General features: G+C 42.1%; 1 protein-coding gene across 2 annotated transcripts in view; it reads right to left on the reverse strand.

The window, feature by feature from the left end:
• Positions 1-10,950: 10,950 nt before the first annotated feature.
• Positions 10,951-16,136, reverse strand: part of cog3 (component of oligomeric golgi complex 3) — a 12,926-nt gene continuing 7,740 nt past the window's right edge. For both annotated transcript variants that reach the window (XM_030786993.1, XM_030786994.1), the window contains exons 17-23: positions 15,635-15,755; positions 15,371-15,459; positions 15,106-15,240; positions 14,815-14,890; positions 13,958-14,085; positions 13,344-13,442; positions 10,951-12,912 (exon numbers count right to left, since the gene is read on the reverse strand). In XM_030786993.1, coding sequence (XP_030642853.1) covers positions 12,883-12,912; positions 13,344-13,442; positions 13,958-14,085; positions 14,815-14,890; positions 15,106-15,240; positions 15,371-15,459; positions 15,635-15,755 — 678 coding nt within the window. In that variant the 3' untranslated portion in view covers positions 10,951-12,882. The remainder of the gene's footprint in view (positions 12,913-13,343; positions 13,443-13,957; positions 14,086-14,814; positions 14,891-15,105; positions 15,241-15,370; positions 15,460-15,634; positions 15,756-16,136) is intronic.

Raw genomic sequence — 16,136 nt, forward strand, 5'->3', positions numbered from 1 at the left:
CTGCAGCTCGTTCCGAAAGTGAAGCAATAGCAGCACATAAACTTATACACCTGGGCTATAAGACGCCCCCCAAAAAGTTTACAAGCCTCGCATGGTGACAAGACACTGGAGTATAGTCTCAAACTCACCGAGTGATTCATTTAGGTCCACAGGCGTGTGCTGACGTGTGAAACTGCACTGTTCTGTTTGATTGTATACCCCACAACACGAGTATATGAGCAATGACACACTTGCCTGCATGTGACGGGCCAGACACTGACACAGACACACACAAGACAATATACATATACATACATACATACATACATACATATATATATATACACACACGCACACACACGCACACACATATACTTGACAGGGTATGGAGAAGCATTCTGTGATATGAGTCATGTAAGTTTTTTACTGCCCGCAACCTAAATCGTCTGAAGTATTGTATGACTTTCTCTGTCATTACATTAGAACATTCGGAAAACAGTTGCCTTGGTGCATTGACCTTACCAACGTCGATTCGGAAATTTACTTACGAACCACGACGGTAGGCTAAGGAAGTTTGAAAACATCGATTTCTCAACGCATCATCAGTTTATATATCGATTCATGTATCTGAAGCTACACTATCGCACTTCGTGTTATTAACAACCCAACATCATTCTATACACAGCCCTCGCTGATTTTAGTAAGACTTAGTATGACGATATAGTATGAGTCTTGCCTTCCTCCTGTAACGGTTTAAAATGTAGACTCAAACTTTGACCATCAGGTGTTTTTGAGAATTTAACATAAAGAACAGGCCTTGCTGCTGGAAATGTGATCGCAGATAAGCTTCAAAACGGTAACGTGAAGTTATGTTTATAGCTCCAGTACCAAGGTTACGTGTCATGAATGGTGCATGTGACGACGGTTATTGGTGACAATCCTTCAATGATCGAACACTAATGCAAAGCAACCCCGAGAAGGTGTTCTTGGAATAGGCCTAGGCAGGATCTTCCTCCTTACTACTATGCGTTTCGTCTTTCCTTATAGCCTAATCCATTTTCTCTCTCCCAGATCGCCTCATAGAAACTTCCACACCCGAAACGCTCTATTCCGTGTAAGAATACAACATTCTACCAACAGTCCTTGATGTCGTAGATTTTAGAAATATTGCATGCACGATATTCACCCATCATAAATAGATATGGGTGCCACGTAAACTGGAGCCTAATCAGAAATACAGAACTGGTTTGGGGCCAAAATTAACGCTCTTATACATAATTCTCTGATACATCTGGAATGTGTTTCTATCGCTTAATATGACCAACCGCCTCAGTAAACAATGTTTTTTTTTTCCTCTTGGTTTTCATGTCCGCGCACATTCGAAGTTCACCTATACCTGTCTAGACCCCAGAGTCAAAGCAACGCTGATTCACCAGAGCGTACAGCGCTGATGACCGGGTCGTTAGCATGGAAACGGTGATAACTCAGACGGACTGGGTATGGGTGGAGTGGAGGAGACAGGCAGAAAGCTGCACAGGTAGTCTGAGTTTAGGATTGCTCACCTAACCAAGTCTGACTTTTCCCATGTCAGTGAACCTTTAATTCACAAACCTCCAAGATGTTTGTTTCCTCTTTGACAATCATTTGTAAACGTTGTTATGTGTTTAGACATATGAAAGTACATTTTAAACAAATACATTTTTAGGATACATATTGAGGCGCAAGTTGAGTTTACATCAAATGTAATTCTCATAAACCAGATTATAATACTTTTAATGGCACTATCTTGAATGAATTTGATTAAAATGACCAAAACAGTGAACCAAAACTACTGGAAGACAGTGAACCAAACAGTGAACCAAAACTACTGGAAGACAGTGAACCAAACAGTGAACCAAAATGAAGGAAACCACTGTATGTATTACACCGTCATTGACTCTCTGTTCACATATTGCTAGTGAAAAATGAGCTTGCAGAGTTTACTTTGAAAGAAGACAAGGAGTTGAAACCAGATGTTGAGGAGCAAGTCTTTTGCCCTGATACTGAGGTAGTCATTCATTCATTCATTCATTCATTCATTGTTTGAATGATCTCTGAAGTGGGATAACTTGGGGTGATACCCTGTTTTGCTGTTCCTCTGAGAACACAGCCAGTTCTAATCTCACAAACACCCTGACCCTATTTATAGTGGTGTTTACACAGGTTACAGCACATGCTACGTGCCTTCCATCAGACCAGAAATGTTGCTGAATAGATGACCATGCCTCACTGATCAAACTAACAGAAGTGCATTCCTCCCAAACAACGAGCAGACAGAAGAGGAGAGTGTGTCAGTGGATGATCTGTATGGCATACCTAAGGTTGGGCCACCTGCTTTACTGGCATACAAACCTGAGTCCAGACAGCGTCTTGGTCACTGTAAGGTATGGAAAAAAGTTACAAACCTTAGCCCCACAGGGCCAGATGCACAAATAAATGTGATGTTTTTCCCTCCCAACCACGTAAAACATGAAAGTGTGTGTGCGTGTGTGCGTGTGTGTGTGTGTGTGTGTGCACGCATGTGTGTGTGTGCGCGTGTGTGTGCGCGCGTGTGTGTTTTAGATCCCTACCGTAAGACGGATACCTGAAGAAGATGTCATTTTTTGTGATTATTGTCAGCAGCCTGTCAGTTTTTTTATTGACCAAGAACAAATGGAAAATGACCCCAACCCTGACTTGGTAAGCATAAACTAGGACACACACACACACGCACGCGCACGCGCGCGTGCACACACAGACACATATGCATATAGGTCTGTATATTTGAGAAGGCTGAAGTGGCCATAAGCCCAGCATAACTTTGGCTTTATTTTCCACACTCAGCTCTTTTGCTGTGAAGGTGCACAGAGGATGAGAGAGTCCCTGTTGAGAGAGGAGAGGTGTCTGACCGCAGCGGAGGTGAACCAAAAAATTGACGTGGCTCCACACCCTCCCTTTAAGAGCAAGTAAGCGAAGGAGGCCACAGAGGAGTGGGGAAAAGAGAGGTCACTGAACTAGCTAATGTGTCTTCATGTTCTCTCCTCCACTCATGAGGCAAAGTCTGCTGGGTCTGAGACAGGGGCAGCTCTTCTCTGGAATGTGAAGGCATTGGATTGGATTGAAATTTTTTTTTTTTTAAATCCGGCTCATCACAACCTATTCCACTATATCAAAAGGATATTTTTTTTGTGAAGTTTCCGAATAAGTAATAAATCACGCTGTTCGTAATTTAAAGTGGTTATGATAATAGCTAATGCTAATGTTTAGAGCACAGTTGGTGTCACACATTCGTAGAGGCAGACCATCTGTGACTAGTTCAATTTAGCCACAGCAGAAGAAATAGACTTCACTGCATTTTTTCTCTCCGTTTTCTCTCTATCTCAGATCTCTCAGTTGTTTCTGTTTGTATAGTTGAGTCACTCTGACCACTTGTTGTGGATGTGAATGGGATTGTGGGGGGGATTGTTTTTCTCATTTCAGTCTTATTTCCAGGCTGGTGACAGAGCTCATGTGTTGGGGGGTTTGTTGTTTGGAAGGTTCTGATTTTCTTTTAAAATATCTTCTCTTTTTAAATGCCCATTTCAGGTCACGAGAAAAGGTCATTCCAAAGTTGCAGTATACAAAGAACCAAACCAGGCTCTCCTTAGGCAAGTCCTGTTCATTTACTGAATCACTTCTGCTTCATACAGACAGACAGATGGACAGACAGACAGATAGACAGACAGACAGAAAGACAGATAGATAGATAGATAGATAGATAGATAGATAGATAGATAGATAGATAGATAGATAGATAAACTGGTGATATATCAAAATAACTATAAAGATCTGTATTTTTTCTCTTGATTTAATTGAAAGGTGGCCAGAGGATTAATGCAATCTCATTCAGACTGTCAGATGAAGTGGGGAGCATGAAACAACAGTCACAGAATTATCAAACGCACATCATATCCCCTGTTGCTGACATTTTTACCTTGCAGGAGGAAACTCAGCAAAGGGTACATTCCATTTCTTTTTTTCCTTTTTTTACCATGTCTCTTCTCTTTTCTGCCTTTTTTGATCATTGTTTCATTTTCTCTCTGTGTGTATGGAGGAGGAGGCAGTAATACAAAGGCCTGCATACAGGCCTGGCCAAAACAGCGTACTGAAATACTGAATACCATTTCAACTCAGAGAGAGCCAAGCACTTTAATGTCCAGTAACGTCTATGATTTAAAGTGTTTAATATTTAATGAGCAAACTAACTTCTTTGCACTAATGAATGGATTTAATCTCAATTTTTTTTTTCCTAGAGAAAACATTTGCTGCAGAAACTTTACCCGAATGGAAAAACTTTCCTCACCTTATTTCCCGACGGAACCGGGAACATTTTGTATCCTTTATAAATGGCCCAGAGTTAACAGTGCCGTGAACGGTTTCCCTTGGTAGAACTTTCTAGAGTTTTTTTCCATGTTTCTTAATAGTCAGTTATCCATCTGGAAGTGTAGCAGTGCTAATCTCTTCTGTGGGGGGTGGTGACTTCACCTACATTATAATGGAAGAGAGGGACAGTGACGCAAACATGCTGGCCATCTTTACCTCCAGAGGCCAGGGAACATGCTATCATCCAAATGGGCTTATCTGGTACGAGTCTCGCATCGCTGAAAAATACCATCTCCCTACATAGCCCTTCATTTTCAATGCTGTCAATCGAACGTGCGACACATTTTCACAAAACTGAGCACATCGCTATATACCTCTTCAGCGAACCAGCGTCAGTGATTAGAGGGACTCTCGTGTATTGAGGATATGGTATGGAAACTCATTGATCAGTTAGCACTGTAAGGGTGTAAACATCATTCCTGAAGACTTGAGAAGTGCTGTTAATCGCAAGGCTAAAGGCTAAAGGCAGTCCATCTTTAGTTCTGTAGGTCAAAACAGCAGTTTAATATACATTGGGTGGTGAGAAATCTTAGGTTCAAAGTCAGCCAATATCAACTGACCCGTGTTACATGCAGATACACTCAGGCTGTAGACAGACAGATGCCCATGGTTTGTTTTCTAGGCTGAATTTGACCCAGTTAGGGGGTTGTTTTTGGAGCAAGATGGGAGCTCTCAGACAGCGCTGGAATTGGTGGGACCTTGATTCTCACACGCACACTGCCTCTTTCCAACCGCTGTGTCTGGCCTTGAACACACAAGTTAGCGTCCGTGTCCAATCACAAAACCGGATCTACCTCACCTTCAGGTGCCGGCAGAATAGGTTTCGCTTCAACATGGGATCCAACCTCAAGGTCTGTGGAAAAAAACCCCAAAACAAACAAAAAATAAAAAAAACACTATCTGTCCAGTTAAATGAGCACAGTGAATCCTTACAGAAATTCCCATCTCAAGAAAACAAACAAGAAAAGATTTTTTTTGGGGGGTGCGGCATGTACAGATGTAACTCTGTGAGGTTAAGGATCACATATACAAACGCCTTTTCCCCTCCACCTTCTTGCCCAGAACACAAAACCTATAAAATAAGTTTCTACTAAAAAAAAAAAATAAATAAATAAAATAAATAGACCATAGCAAGAATGTAGTATTGAACAGACTGGAACATTGCTCATTGTTCTATTGCACTGGTCTTGCTACTGATTGCCTGCCTGTTTCACCAGCTAAGACACCCGCAGGGGCTTGCCCAATCTGGAGAAGAACTTGTCCACAGACAGCTTCAGATGAGACGTCGAGAGATTTGCTCTCTGCTGGACAGGCTTGGGAGCCAGACCCAGAAACAGAGGTCACTGAGGAAAACCAAAATGCCAAAGACTTCCAGTGAAATATAGCTTTGATCTCAAACATGAGATTTTTTTACCCCCCTCTGGTTTATATATACTTGCACACCACATACAGAACCAACAACATAGAATCATCATAAATCATTATTATCATCTCCAACATTATTGTAACGATACATTTATTTTTATAGAGTTTATCACCCCACCCCCATCCCTCCCAAGAGACAGAAATAACGCTAAGATCAACATTGTTAGAGAAGGCCATATGAGAACATATTTACGAATACACTAACAGGAATCCTCATAGGACAGCGGCCCGTCTTGTTGCTATGATACTGTTAAAGTTGTCTTGAGAAATGTAGATAACAGTTGTGGAAGTCAGCCAGCTCTCTAGTCAACAGGGGTGATGAAAAGAAACAAACGAGTTTCGCTCATTTAAATATGTCTTGTATTTCACATAAAAAAAACTCAGAGAACTTGCACAAAGTAGTGTAAAAGTGCGAGCATTAAGAATGTCAGACTCAGCTTGACTTTCACGATGAGCGAGAAACTACCGGAAGCAATCGATGAAGCACCAGAGATGCCGGACAGACTGCATTCCACTCAGGGGGACAAGCAAGAACCTCTGGACAAATTGCCTCAGCATACCGTTGGCAACATGCAGCTGACAGACCCACAATTTGAGACGAGAGAGAGGTTCAGTGATGCCGACCTCGATTTTAAGGAGAGTGTACCAAACACGCAACGATGCAGCACGGATCAGGGGGTAACACAAAGCGCAGCTGAGGAATGCGAATTAGCATCACATGCTCAGATATACGAAATTTCTAAAGGTATATAAGAGGGAAAGTTGGTGAAGACAGGCATTATATTTGCAAAATCTATGGTGCCCCAGTGAACATAACTTTATGACTTTTCAGCTACCAGTGACACACATCATAAGGACTCTACAAACACTTGCCAAAGAAATTCAGTGTGAGTTTAATTAGACATCAGTCGATATAAAATTGATATTTATATATATATAAAAAAGATCTATAGTTCGATTTAAATAAGACATACTTGGCTTTAAGGGTTACTTAAAGGAGACAGCATATGCACTGTTAAGTTTTCTGTTTCAAATCCGTGTAGTCTGCCGAGCTCACCTGAACACGGTGAGAGCCGGGCACTAGATGGCAGAGTGATCCGTAGAACTAGCACCTTGACGCAGACAGACTGGGAATGGGTTGATCAAAGAAAGCAAGAACTGAGCGGTTTCAAAGGTACTGTCGTCGAACCGTTTTGTTTTAAAGAGAGAGCCGCAGTCTCATTGGCCATCATTATACATTTCAACGCGTTTTCATAATCATAACATTCTGTGTTCAGAAGTGATCCAAGCGGAGGGTGGAATTCTCGACCTTGAAAAAGAATCAAACGAGTTACTGCATGAGGGAGAGGTGAATGATTTGACAAATGAGTCAGAGGTAAACGTACATACCCTGCAACACCATGCCTGTATTAGAGCCTCTTTGTATGCTGCGACAAAACTGAAGGATACACATTTTATCTCTCCAAATATAACTTGTTCTACTATGCGGTATCATAATTGCATGTTAACAGTTTAATCTGATTGTACATTATTCATAACTGGATTACTATATGATGTAGAGCCCTGTCAAATATATAATCTATACAATTATGATAAGTGAGCGTAGGGTGTAATCTTACACTCAAATCTAATTCGATTTAATTTAATTTAATTCTTTGATTGATGATGAACCTCAGGAGAATGAGAAGGACAATATGAAAACCACAGATGCACTGACTCCTGCAGCTTCACCAGTAAAAGATACAGCTTCTTAGAACTTGACTTGCTAAAATTTCTATCTTGCTAAGGCGTTGTTAACATCAAAGCCAGCCAAAAATGGTGGTAAAAACAAACACATGAATTGATATCTAGACGTTTATCTACTTTTCGGCATTCAAATGTGCCACACACGCTTGTAAACTCATCCCTATGTAGGAAAATAACACATTACGTCAACGTTGTTTGTGTAGATGTCAGTGGCATCCAGCTCAGACTCCTCAGTAGAGCCGCCAGAGGGAGATTTGGACCTGGATCTGTGTGAGTGCTGCCAGCAGCCGCGGAAACCTCTGGTAACCCTGGAACAGCTGGAGAACGACAGTGACCCAGAGGAGGTGGATGCCAGACTCGTCCAAGGGCACAGTCCACAATGTGATAAATTCAACGGCTAATGTAATGTGATGGACGGTTATGGAAGCTTAGCCTAGCTCAAAACTTGTGTCATTTGTAATTTCATCTGCATAGGATTTATTTATTATTATTTATTATTCATCTCATTTGAAGTATTTATATGATCACATTTAGGTGTCAGAGCTGTTTTGCTGTGAGATGACCTGGAGGATGGCTGAGCAGATGGTTCTAGAAGAAGAGAGGGCTCTAGCATTGATGCAGGCCGATGTTCTTCGACCGCCAGACAAGTTAGCCGCCATAGAACGGGCTAAAGAAAGGTGAGGTAGATTAAGAGGCAATTCCAAACTTGGCTCCAGCTGCATAAAATGAATTGTGGTTGTGAATGGGATTTTTGAGTGGAGACAAAGAAAAATCTCCACTACCTGTTTCAGGCTGACACAGTGGGAGTCTCTAAGGAGACAGACTTCAGAGTACAACAGCCACTTCACCTCCAGAGCACAAAGTAGGCCCTCTATGTTAACTATTCCCCATGTAGCACCTGGTTTAGGACTTACAAGTGCTCCACAGGAACTGCTCTGCCTGAGAATGTGTGTGTGTGAGAGGGAGAGAGAGAGAGAGAGAGTTGGTGTTACACAACAGACACTCTAGGTACTGGTGTTAAGGCTTCTTTGTTGTACGATGTAGCGATGTCAAGTGTTCACAGTTAGCTGACCTGTAGTTACAGGCCTAGTGATGTAAAACTGACATGAACCTGGTTTGTAACTGGACAGAAAATGCATCTAAGTCAAAGATCTGCTATCGACTGTCTGACCAAATTTGGAATATCAAAGAGGAAGCCAAGCTCTCAGAAGAAGAGATTGTCACTCCTCAGGTCACACTATCTCTACAAGTGGAAGGGAACAGAGAACAGGTAATACACTGTCAGTCTCACTTGAGGTTTTATAATGTCACCGCTCAATTCACGACTCATCTCAATGACCTAACGACTGTTCTGTATCATGATACGTCCCTTCTCTTTCTGTCTTTCTGTCTTTCTTTCTTTCGTTCTTTCTTTCTTTCTTTCTTTCTTTCTCTCTTTCTTTCTTTCTTTAAGAGGAATACTGTCCTCACCAAACAATACAAAAATGGCCACTCATACATTATCATTTTCCCAGATGGCACTGGACAGATTTGGTATCCTTACACATATCATATCGTTATATGTATATATGAAGTATTAATGGGATAGTAATATGTATATATAAAATAATAATGAGAATACAGTATCGACTGAATTTTTCCATAGTCATTTTAATAATGTTTGTTCTGTTGATCTTCATGTTCATGCTCAGTACGGTTTTAATATTTTAAGTCTTTCACTTAATGTGATTCGGATCAAACCTTAATGGACATGTAGTTACCCATCAGGAAGAACTGCCATCCTTATATCTGCGGTGCAGGGAAGTTTTACGTATATAGTAATGGAAGATAAAGCCATCCACCCCAGCATTCAGGCTGTCTTCACATCCAAGGGCCTGTCCACATGCTACCACTCCAATGGAGTGATCTGGTACGTTAAGACATCACTGGCTTTGCTCTTAGTAACTTTGACAGGACCTGCTCGGAACGTCCCGCTGTCATAGATAATGGTACCTCATGGTGAACCGACGCCTCTTTTTGGTGAACATGGGGTAGTTGACGTAAACACACACAGCCCCCTCGCAGCGAGAGTCAAACTAAGAGGCTGAATTTTCCATCCTGACATAAGGGATGGGTGTCGGTACTCTGTCTCTTGAAAACTATCTCCCAGGATTGGACTAATCAAAAGCACAGCATCTTGTGGTGGATGTAAGGTGTTTATGAGGCTGGTGTTTGTGCGTTGAAGCATTAACCTGACCCCGCTGGGAGGTGCTTGGCAGAGTGAGACTGGCGCTTTGAGACGTCGCTGGGATTGGCTGGATCTCCGAGCCCATGTCCACGCACCCCCTTTCCAGCCCATATGCGTCGCCTTAAACGCCCATGTAGACATACGCATTCACACGCAAGAGCGGATTGTCCTCACTTTCACGTCAGGCAAGAACAGTGTGCGCTTCAACATGGGGTCTAGACTCAAGGTCAGTGTTTGAGGACTAATCTTTTTCACCGTCTGACACATCAAAAGTGACTGAGCTTTCTGAAGTTTTAGAAATACCGGTGTTCAGACTAAACTCTGACTCCTCAATAACTAGTAAGACACATGTACAAGTAGCTACATTTGGTCAAAGGCATAGGTGTTCTTAAACAAGATTGTTCTCCAAGCATGGTGACTGTTTTTGATTGCTTGGACAAGTTTCTGGTTACTGCTGGTCAAAAGCATTCTTCTGACTTCGCAGTGCTTAACTTTTATAGCTTTGACTCAAGAATGACTGTTCCAGACCACCAGTCAGTCACTGTCTGCATCTTCACGTTTTTAACTTTTCTCGTCTTAGATGTCTGAGCTGTAGTTCATTGGTTTTTCTTTTCTTTTTTTATCCAGCCAAAGCAGACCAAGGGTCTGAGCCTACCAGAGCTGGACACCCTACAGAAATACCTCCAAATAAAACAAGCAGAAATCTCCAACCTGCTGGATAAAATCCAGTCCAGTGTCATCCATCGGGAGTCAGTGGGTCTCTTAATGGACACGGCCCAACATGGCCCCTGGGCCCGAATACAGGGGCCCAATATATGGACAGGTCAAGAAAGAAGCCCAGGGGATTTACAGGTGGTAAAGTCTACCTGTAAAACAAGCTTTCCTGACAGTGCCCTCATGCAGTGATTGGCATACAGACCTCCCAATGAATGAAGCAAAAATTCCATGCATAAACTGTAACATGTTTTTAAGTACTCTCATTCCGACTTTTCGTGTTTTTAATGTTTTGCCGCTGGTGGGGGGAAAAAAAAAAAAAAAAGACAGATGTACCTTAGACAGCAGTAGAATTTTTTTTTTTTTACTGAAGCTTTGGGATTAACCAACATAGTTATTCATATACATCTTAATTTAGTCACTCTTTACAGTGCGAAGGCCCGTTTGTGCCCGAAAGCCAAATAAGCACCCCAAATACAAAAGGAACAGGTAAAAAAAACCCCAAAACAAAACAAAAAAAACAAGGTTTCTTTGTACATATTTGCATGTTTATCAAACACTATTGACACAGAAGGAAGTTGCTGTTGAATGACAAATTCTTTAAAATACATGGTAGAACAAATCCAAATATAAGAGAAAGACGGCTGGAACAAACCCAAGGACACGTGTGATCAGTGTTGGAGATAGAAAATAAATTACAAATTTGACTAAAGGGACACTTCTGTTAAGGACTGCTGATGCCAGAGAAAAGGAATAGATATTGAAGAATTCCATGTGCAAACTGAGTTCTTCTTAGCTTCTCTTCTTTGTTTTATCTCAACATTCAAAATGCCTGCGTGCCTTTTTTTTTTTTTTTTTTCCAAAGGCTTCTGCACTGGTAACATATCACGGGAAATCAAACAGGAAGGAAAAGATTTGACATTCTTCTCTTGCTATCTTTTCATACTGGGTTTACTCCAGGGGCCCGATAAACTGCTTTTATAAACTAACATTTGCCTATTACATTAAGGTGTCAGAGCTGATATCTTAATCCAATCACAGAGACCACTCCAACGATAGTGTCATGAGGGTACGCCACTGCGCTGCCAGCACAAAACAAAACAAAACAAAAAAACAACAGTGTGTTTTCAAATCTGAGAACATGGGCATGGTTGCCATTCATCATTTAACACTGCAAATGGAAAGACAGTAACCTCACCACTGAATTGAATGACATACAGAGAGTGCTCTGACCAGTCACTGTTTTAGGTTAGTGATTGAATACCACCTGAAATCCACAGAGTACAGCAACAACATGAGTGACCCAGGCCTTGCATAAACACAACGAAACCAAACTGGAAGAGTATGAAAGCAGGATTAGACACTAGCTGTCCTGACCTGATGTCAGTGTTTGAGCTCACAGTTCCTCATAATGACAAGATATCGGCTTATCTGGGGTCAGACTTCTGAAATGACACTCCTTCACAGTGCATCAGAGGAGACGTTCTTTAAAAGCCTTAATTCACAGAACGAGTCGTCTATGTGAGAAGTATTGCTTGTATGCGTTTTTTTTTTTGTTTTTTTTTAAAAAAGGCTAAATCAGTGTCTTAGACCAGAGCCCATATTTCTATAAGTTTTATCAGCTTTTAAATAATATCATATTCACTTAAGTTACAACCCTAACTTCTCCCCTAAAACACGTCCTATGTCCTGAATGTAGAGCTTTCTCTGCCCTACATTCAAGCAGACATAGTGGATGAACTGTTTTATCTGTCGTTTAAGCTCAGAGGACTAACCGTGACGGATAAGACTTTCTCTCCCTCCAGTCAGAATATAAAAACCTGTTTCTCTGTAAGATTCTCATGAGCACTTGATACTTTAGCCCCAATGACCAATAGTCTGTGACAAACCCAGACCCCATATAGATGCCAATACAGTGACCCTTTACCTACACAAATTAGTTTTCTACACATTGATTTTTGAAGTCAGTACCGAAAAAAAAAAAAAAATTCCAATCCACCACTAGTTGATGCTTAAATGCCATGAATGTCGTATTATTCTGGGTTGTGTTGGATCACAAAAGTCTTTGGCAAATACAAAGTCTTCTTTGTAACGCAAGTGCTTTTCTTCAAATTCCTCCACCTCAGGATCTTTTTCTCGCTCCCCCGTTGTCCGTCGAGAAGCCTCGACCCTCTCCGCTCTCAGTCCACGGTCTCCGTTTCTAACCCCTTGGGTGTTTTCCGGAAGGTTCCTGGGGTTGGGACCGCAGACGCAGACGCAGACGCAGGCGCAGGCGCAGGCGCAGGCAAAGGCACACACATACAGCAGTTTCCCAGAGACAGCGTCTACCTACAGCCGGAGAGTCCTGGAGTCTACTTACTCACAGACAACAGCAAATTGATCTGCAAGAAAAAATAAAACAAAAACATTTCCAGTCAGAGTCATTTTTCAACCATTCCTCGACTTTCTATCAGACGAGGAGTTCTCCCAGTTTCACACAAAAGTGACAAAATGTTTTTTTCCCCCCCTTCTTTCTTTCTACAAAATGGTCCCCCTGTTTCTACCAACTGAGAAAATATCTGTCTTTGTTTCTCTCTCTCTTTCTCTTTCATTCTTTCTTTCTCTCTTTCATTCTTTCCTGTTTGAGACAGTATTGGCTTAAAACTTCCCTGTCACACTAAAACATTTCCTCTTTTCTCTGTCAGCGTGAGTGGAACACCTGCCACTGTTACTCTATACTCTGATGATGAGTGAGGGGTTTAGCGTGGATTTCCTGTCTTAGAGAAACTAGGGAAAGGATGTAAAACGCTTTAGGAAACAGTGTTGTGGTGACCTGTTCCATGGAAGGGCAGGCAATGATCTGCAGGTCTTCTCCACTGTACTCTTCCTGCAGGACGATGTGCAACTTCTGAAACACCTGCTGGATGTTGTTCTAAAAAGACACAGCTACTGTTAAACACACACACACCACCCTGGTATAAACCCATTCATCCATCATTCACAACACGGTTCCTGTGTCACACACCACCCTGGTATAAACCCATCCACGCTTCATTCACAACACGGTTTCTGTCACACACACACACCACCCTGGTATAAACCCACCCACACTTCATTCACAAAACGGTTTCTGTCACACACACACACCACCCTGGTATAAACCCATCCACGCTTCATTCACAACACTGCTCCATTGCCATTAAGATTTTTAAACAAGGTTACACATAATAACACATTAAATTAAGATAATTACAAAGTATAACCTTAAGATATAATGCAAATTCCTAAATCATCTCTCTAACTGGCATTTACAGTGCTAATGACTTTGTTTTGTTCAGACGGAGACCTTTTTATTTTCATAGAGAAAGCTCTGAGGACAGAGACCAGTATGAAAGTGTTTATCGGGGTCCGGGCCGAGCCCCGCGGTGGATTCTGTAGGACACTCACCCGGACCGGTTTGAAGAGGATGAACTCTGTGTCTTTATTGGCCAAATACAGAGACATGCTCTGTAACGTACTGGGAAGCTTTGTCTTCATCACTCTGTACGCACTCATCACCAGGTCGTTAATCTTAGCTGAAAACAAAAAAAACATAAAAACAGATTTATAAAGACAGACCTGACACCATGAGGTTAGATCGGGTGCTTATGAAACCACCACGGAGTTTAAGACCACTATCTGACAAACATTCCCATACAACAAACGACATTTCATGGAGGGACAACTGGTTTTTTGATCCTTTGGCGTGTCTCCTTCAGTGGATTCATGTTGTCTTCAGCAGAGGGACTAAGCGGCTGACTTTCCATAAACATTTCTCGAGCATCTGAGAAACGTGAAATTTGTTTTCTTTTTCTCTAATCTGTAAACATATTTTTACAGTGAGGAGAGTCGAGAGGCTGGGAGCACGAGGGAATTCTGACTTTAGCGCTTTTTTCGCCGAAAAAATATTTATATGGATCTGAGCCGTGCGTTCTCGCGTTTTCTAACATTTAAGCCCTCAACGCAAAGGAAACATGAAAGAAGGGTTACAAGAGGACATGAATCGTTTTAGTTTGGGTGGGGAAAAAAAAAACCCCACACACACTCACATCCCTATCTAAATTCCTTAAGGTCATTAAATTAATTTTGGTACATTTTCTAGCTACCAAAAAAGCCCCTGTTACTTTTAAGCAAACTCAGTCAAGCAACTATGTAAGCCTTTACATTTTATTCTTTACATTTTATTCAAACTGAAGAGAATGCCGTTAGTCATGACCGTAGCTGGTTCAGCCTGTTAAGACACGGCAGGGTTTCGGACCACTCACCAGGCTGGGCCCAGGGCTGCTGGGAAAGGCTGTACGTCGGACCGCCCTGAACCGCCATCGTCTTCAGCGCCGTGATCTACAAAGATAAACACAAACCCAATCCAGTCAGAGCGCAAAGCTTCTCACTTAATAAAACAGGGGACAGGTAGGAAAGCAGCCCAGAGGGAAAAAAAAAAAAAAAAAGAAGATTTGTGTCCGGGTAAATCACCGGTTGGCCGTCAAGGCTCGGTGGCATTTTAAATTTAAGGGGGGGGTCTTCTCCGGCTCAGCCGGGCCTCTCTGCGGACCCACCTTGGTGAGAAACTCCTCCAGACTGGCCACAAAGGTCCGTGTCTGCTGCTGAATGAACTGTTCGCAGCTGGACTTCAGGTGCCGGTCCACGTCCTTCTTTGAGTCAATGTAGTGTTCCTTTATCTCCGGTGTTCCCTGGAGACAAAGCACGGAAACACACGCAGGTTCACAAGTGCCACATATACCATGCACACAGTGGTGACAGACCTCCCGTGTGTACAGACGGGTCAAAGTTGAAACAGTGAGAGAGTGAGTGGGGTCGGACCTCCAGCAGAAACTCCAGGATGGCATTGTGACTGTTCAGGCGGAAGAACTTAGGCACTGCCTTAGGGTTCAGAATCTTGAAAGCAGCATCTTCAAAAGAAAAAAAAAACAAACAAAAAAACCACAGTGCTAAGTATGAAAGATGAGAGTGCCCTCTAGAGGCCATTCACGTGTATTTCATACACATCTATCATGACAGTTGTATAGTGATACACTGAACATTTGGAGGTGGGAGGAGGGATGAAGGTCAATGAGTTGTACTTGCCTCTGGTTTTCTTTAAGTCCAGTGAGATTTCTTTGATGGCAAAGTCTGTGTGAAAGGGAGCGATTTGTTCGCGTAGAATCAGGAGGTGCTTAATCAGAAAGAGCTGCCCGTCTATCTGTGTCTGTGGAGAAAAAAAAAAAATCAAGCTTTGGTTTTGCCTGCACAGTTTGATTCAGCACTGAAAATGTACACTGTAGGCGGTTGTTCTGATACTGATATATGTATACACATATGTATGAATTTTAAGGCTGCTATATTCCGTATTGGCCCCACCATGCAACCTCAGAACATCAGAACCTGTCCTGTCTGACACCATCTGGGTCAAAGCAATGACCCGAAACATCGTGATAAATAAACTTCAGACGACGCTGGAATTACTGTGACTATTACAGCGTCATTTAATTTAACACACTGATGAGTGGAATGCCACTGTTCCAAATGAACCCTGCCTACAAACACACTGCAAACGCCAGCTCTCTCTCTCTCTCTCTCTCTCTCTCCC

This window comes from Chanos chanos, chromosome 10, assembly GCF_902362185.1.
Source record: "Chanos chanos chromosome 10, fChaCha1.1, whole genome shotgun sequence".
In the NCBI taxonomy this organism is placed as follows: Eukaryota; Metazoa; Chordata; class Actinopteri; order Gonorynchiformes; family Chanidae; genus Chanos; species Chanos chanos.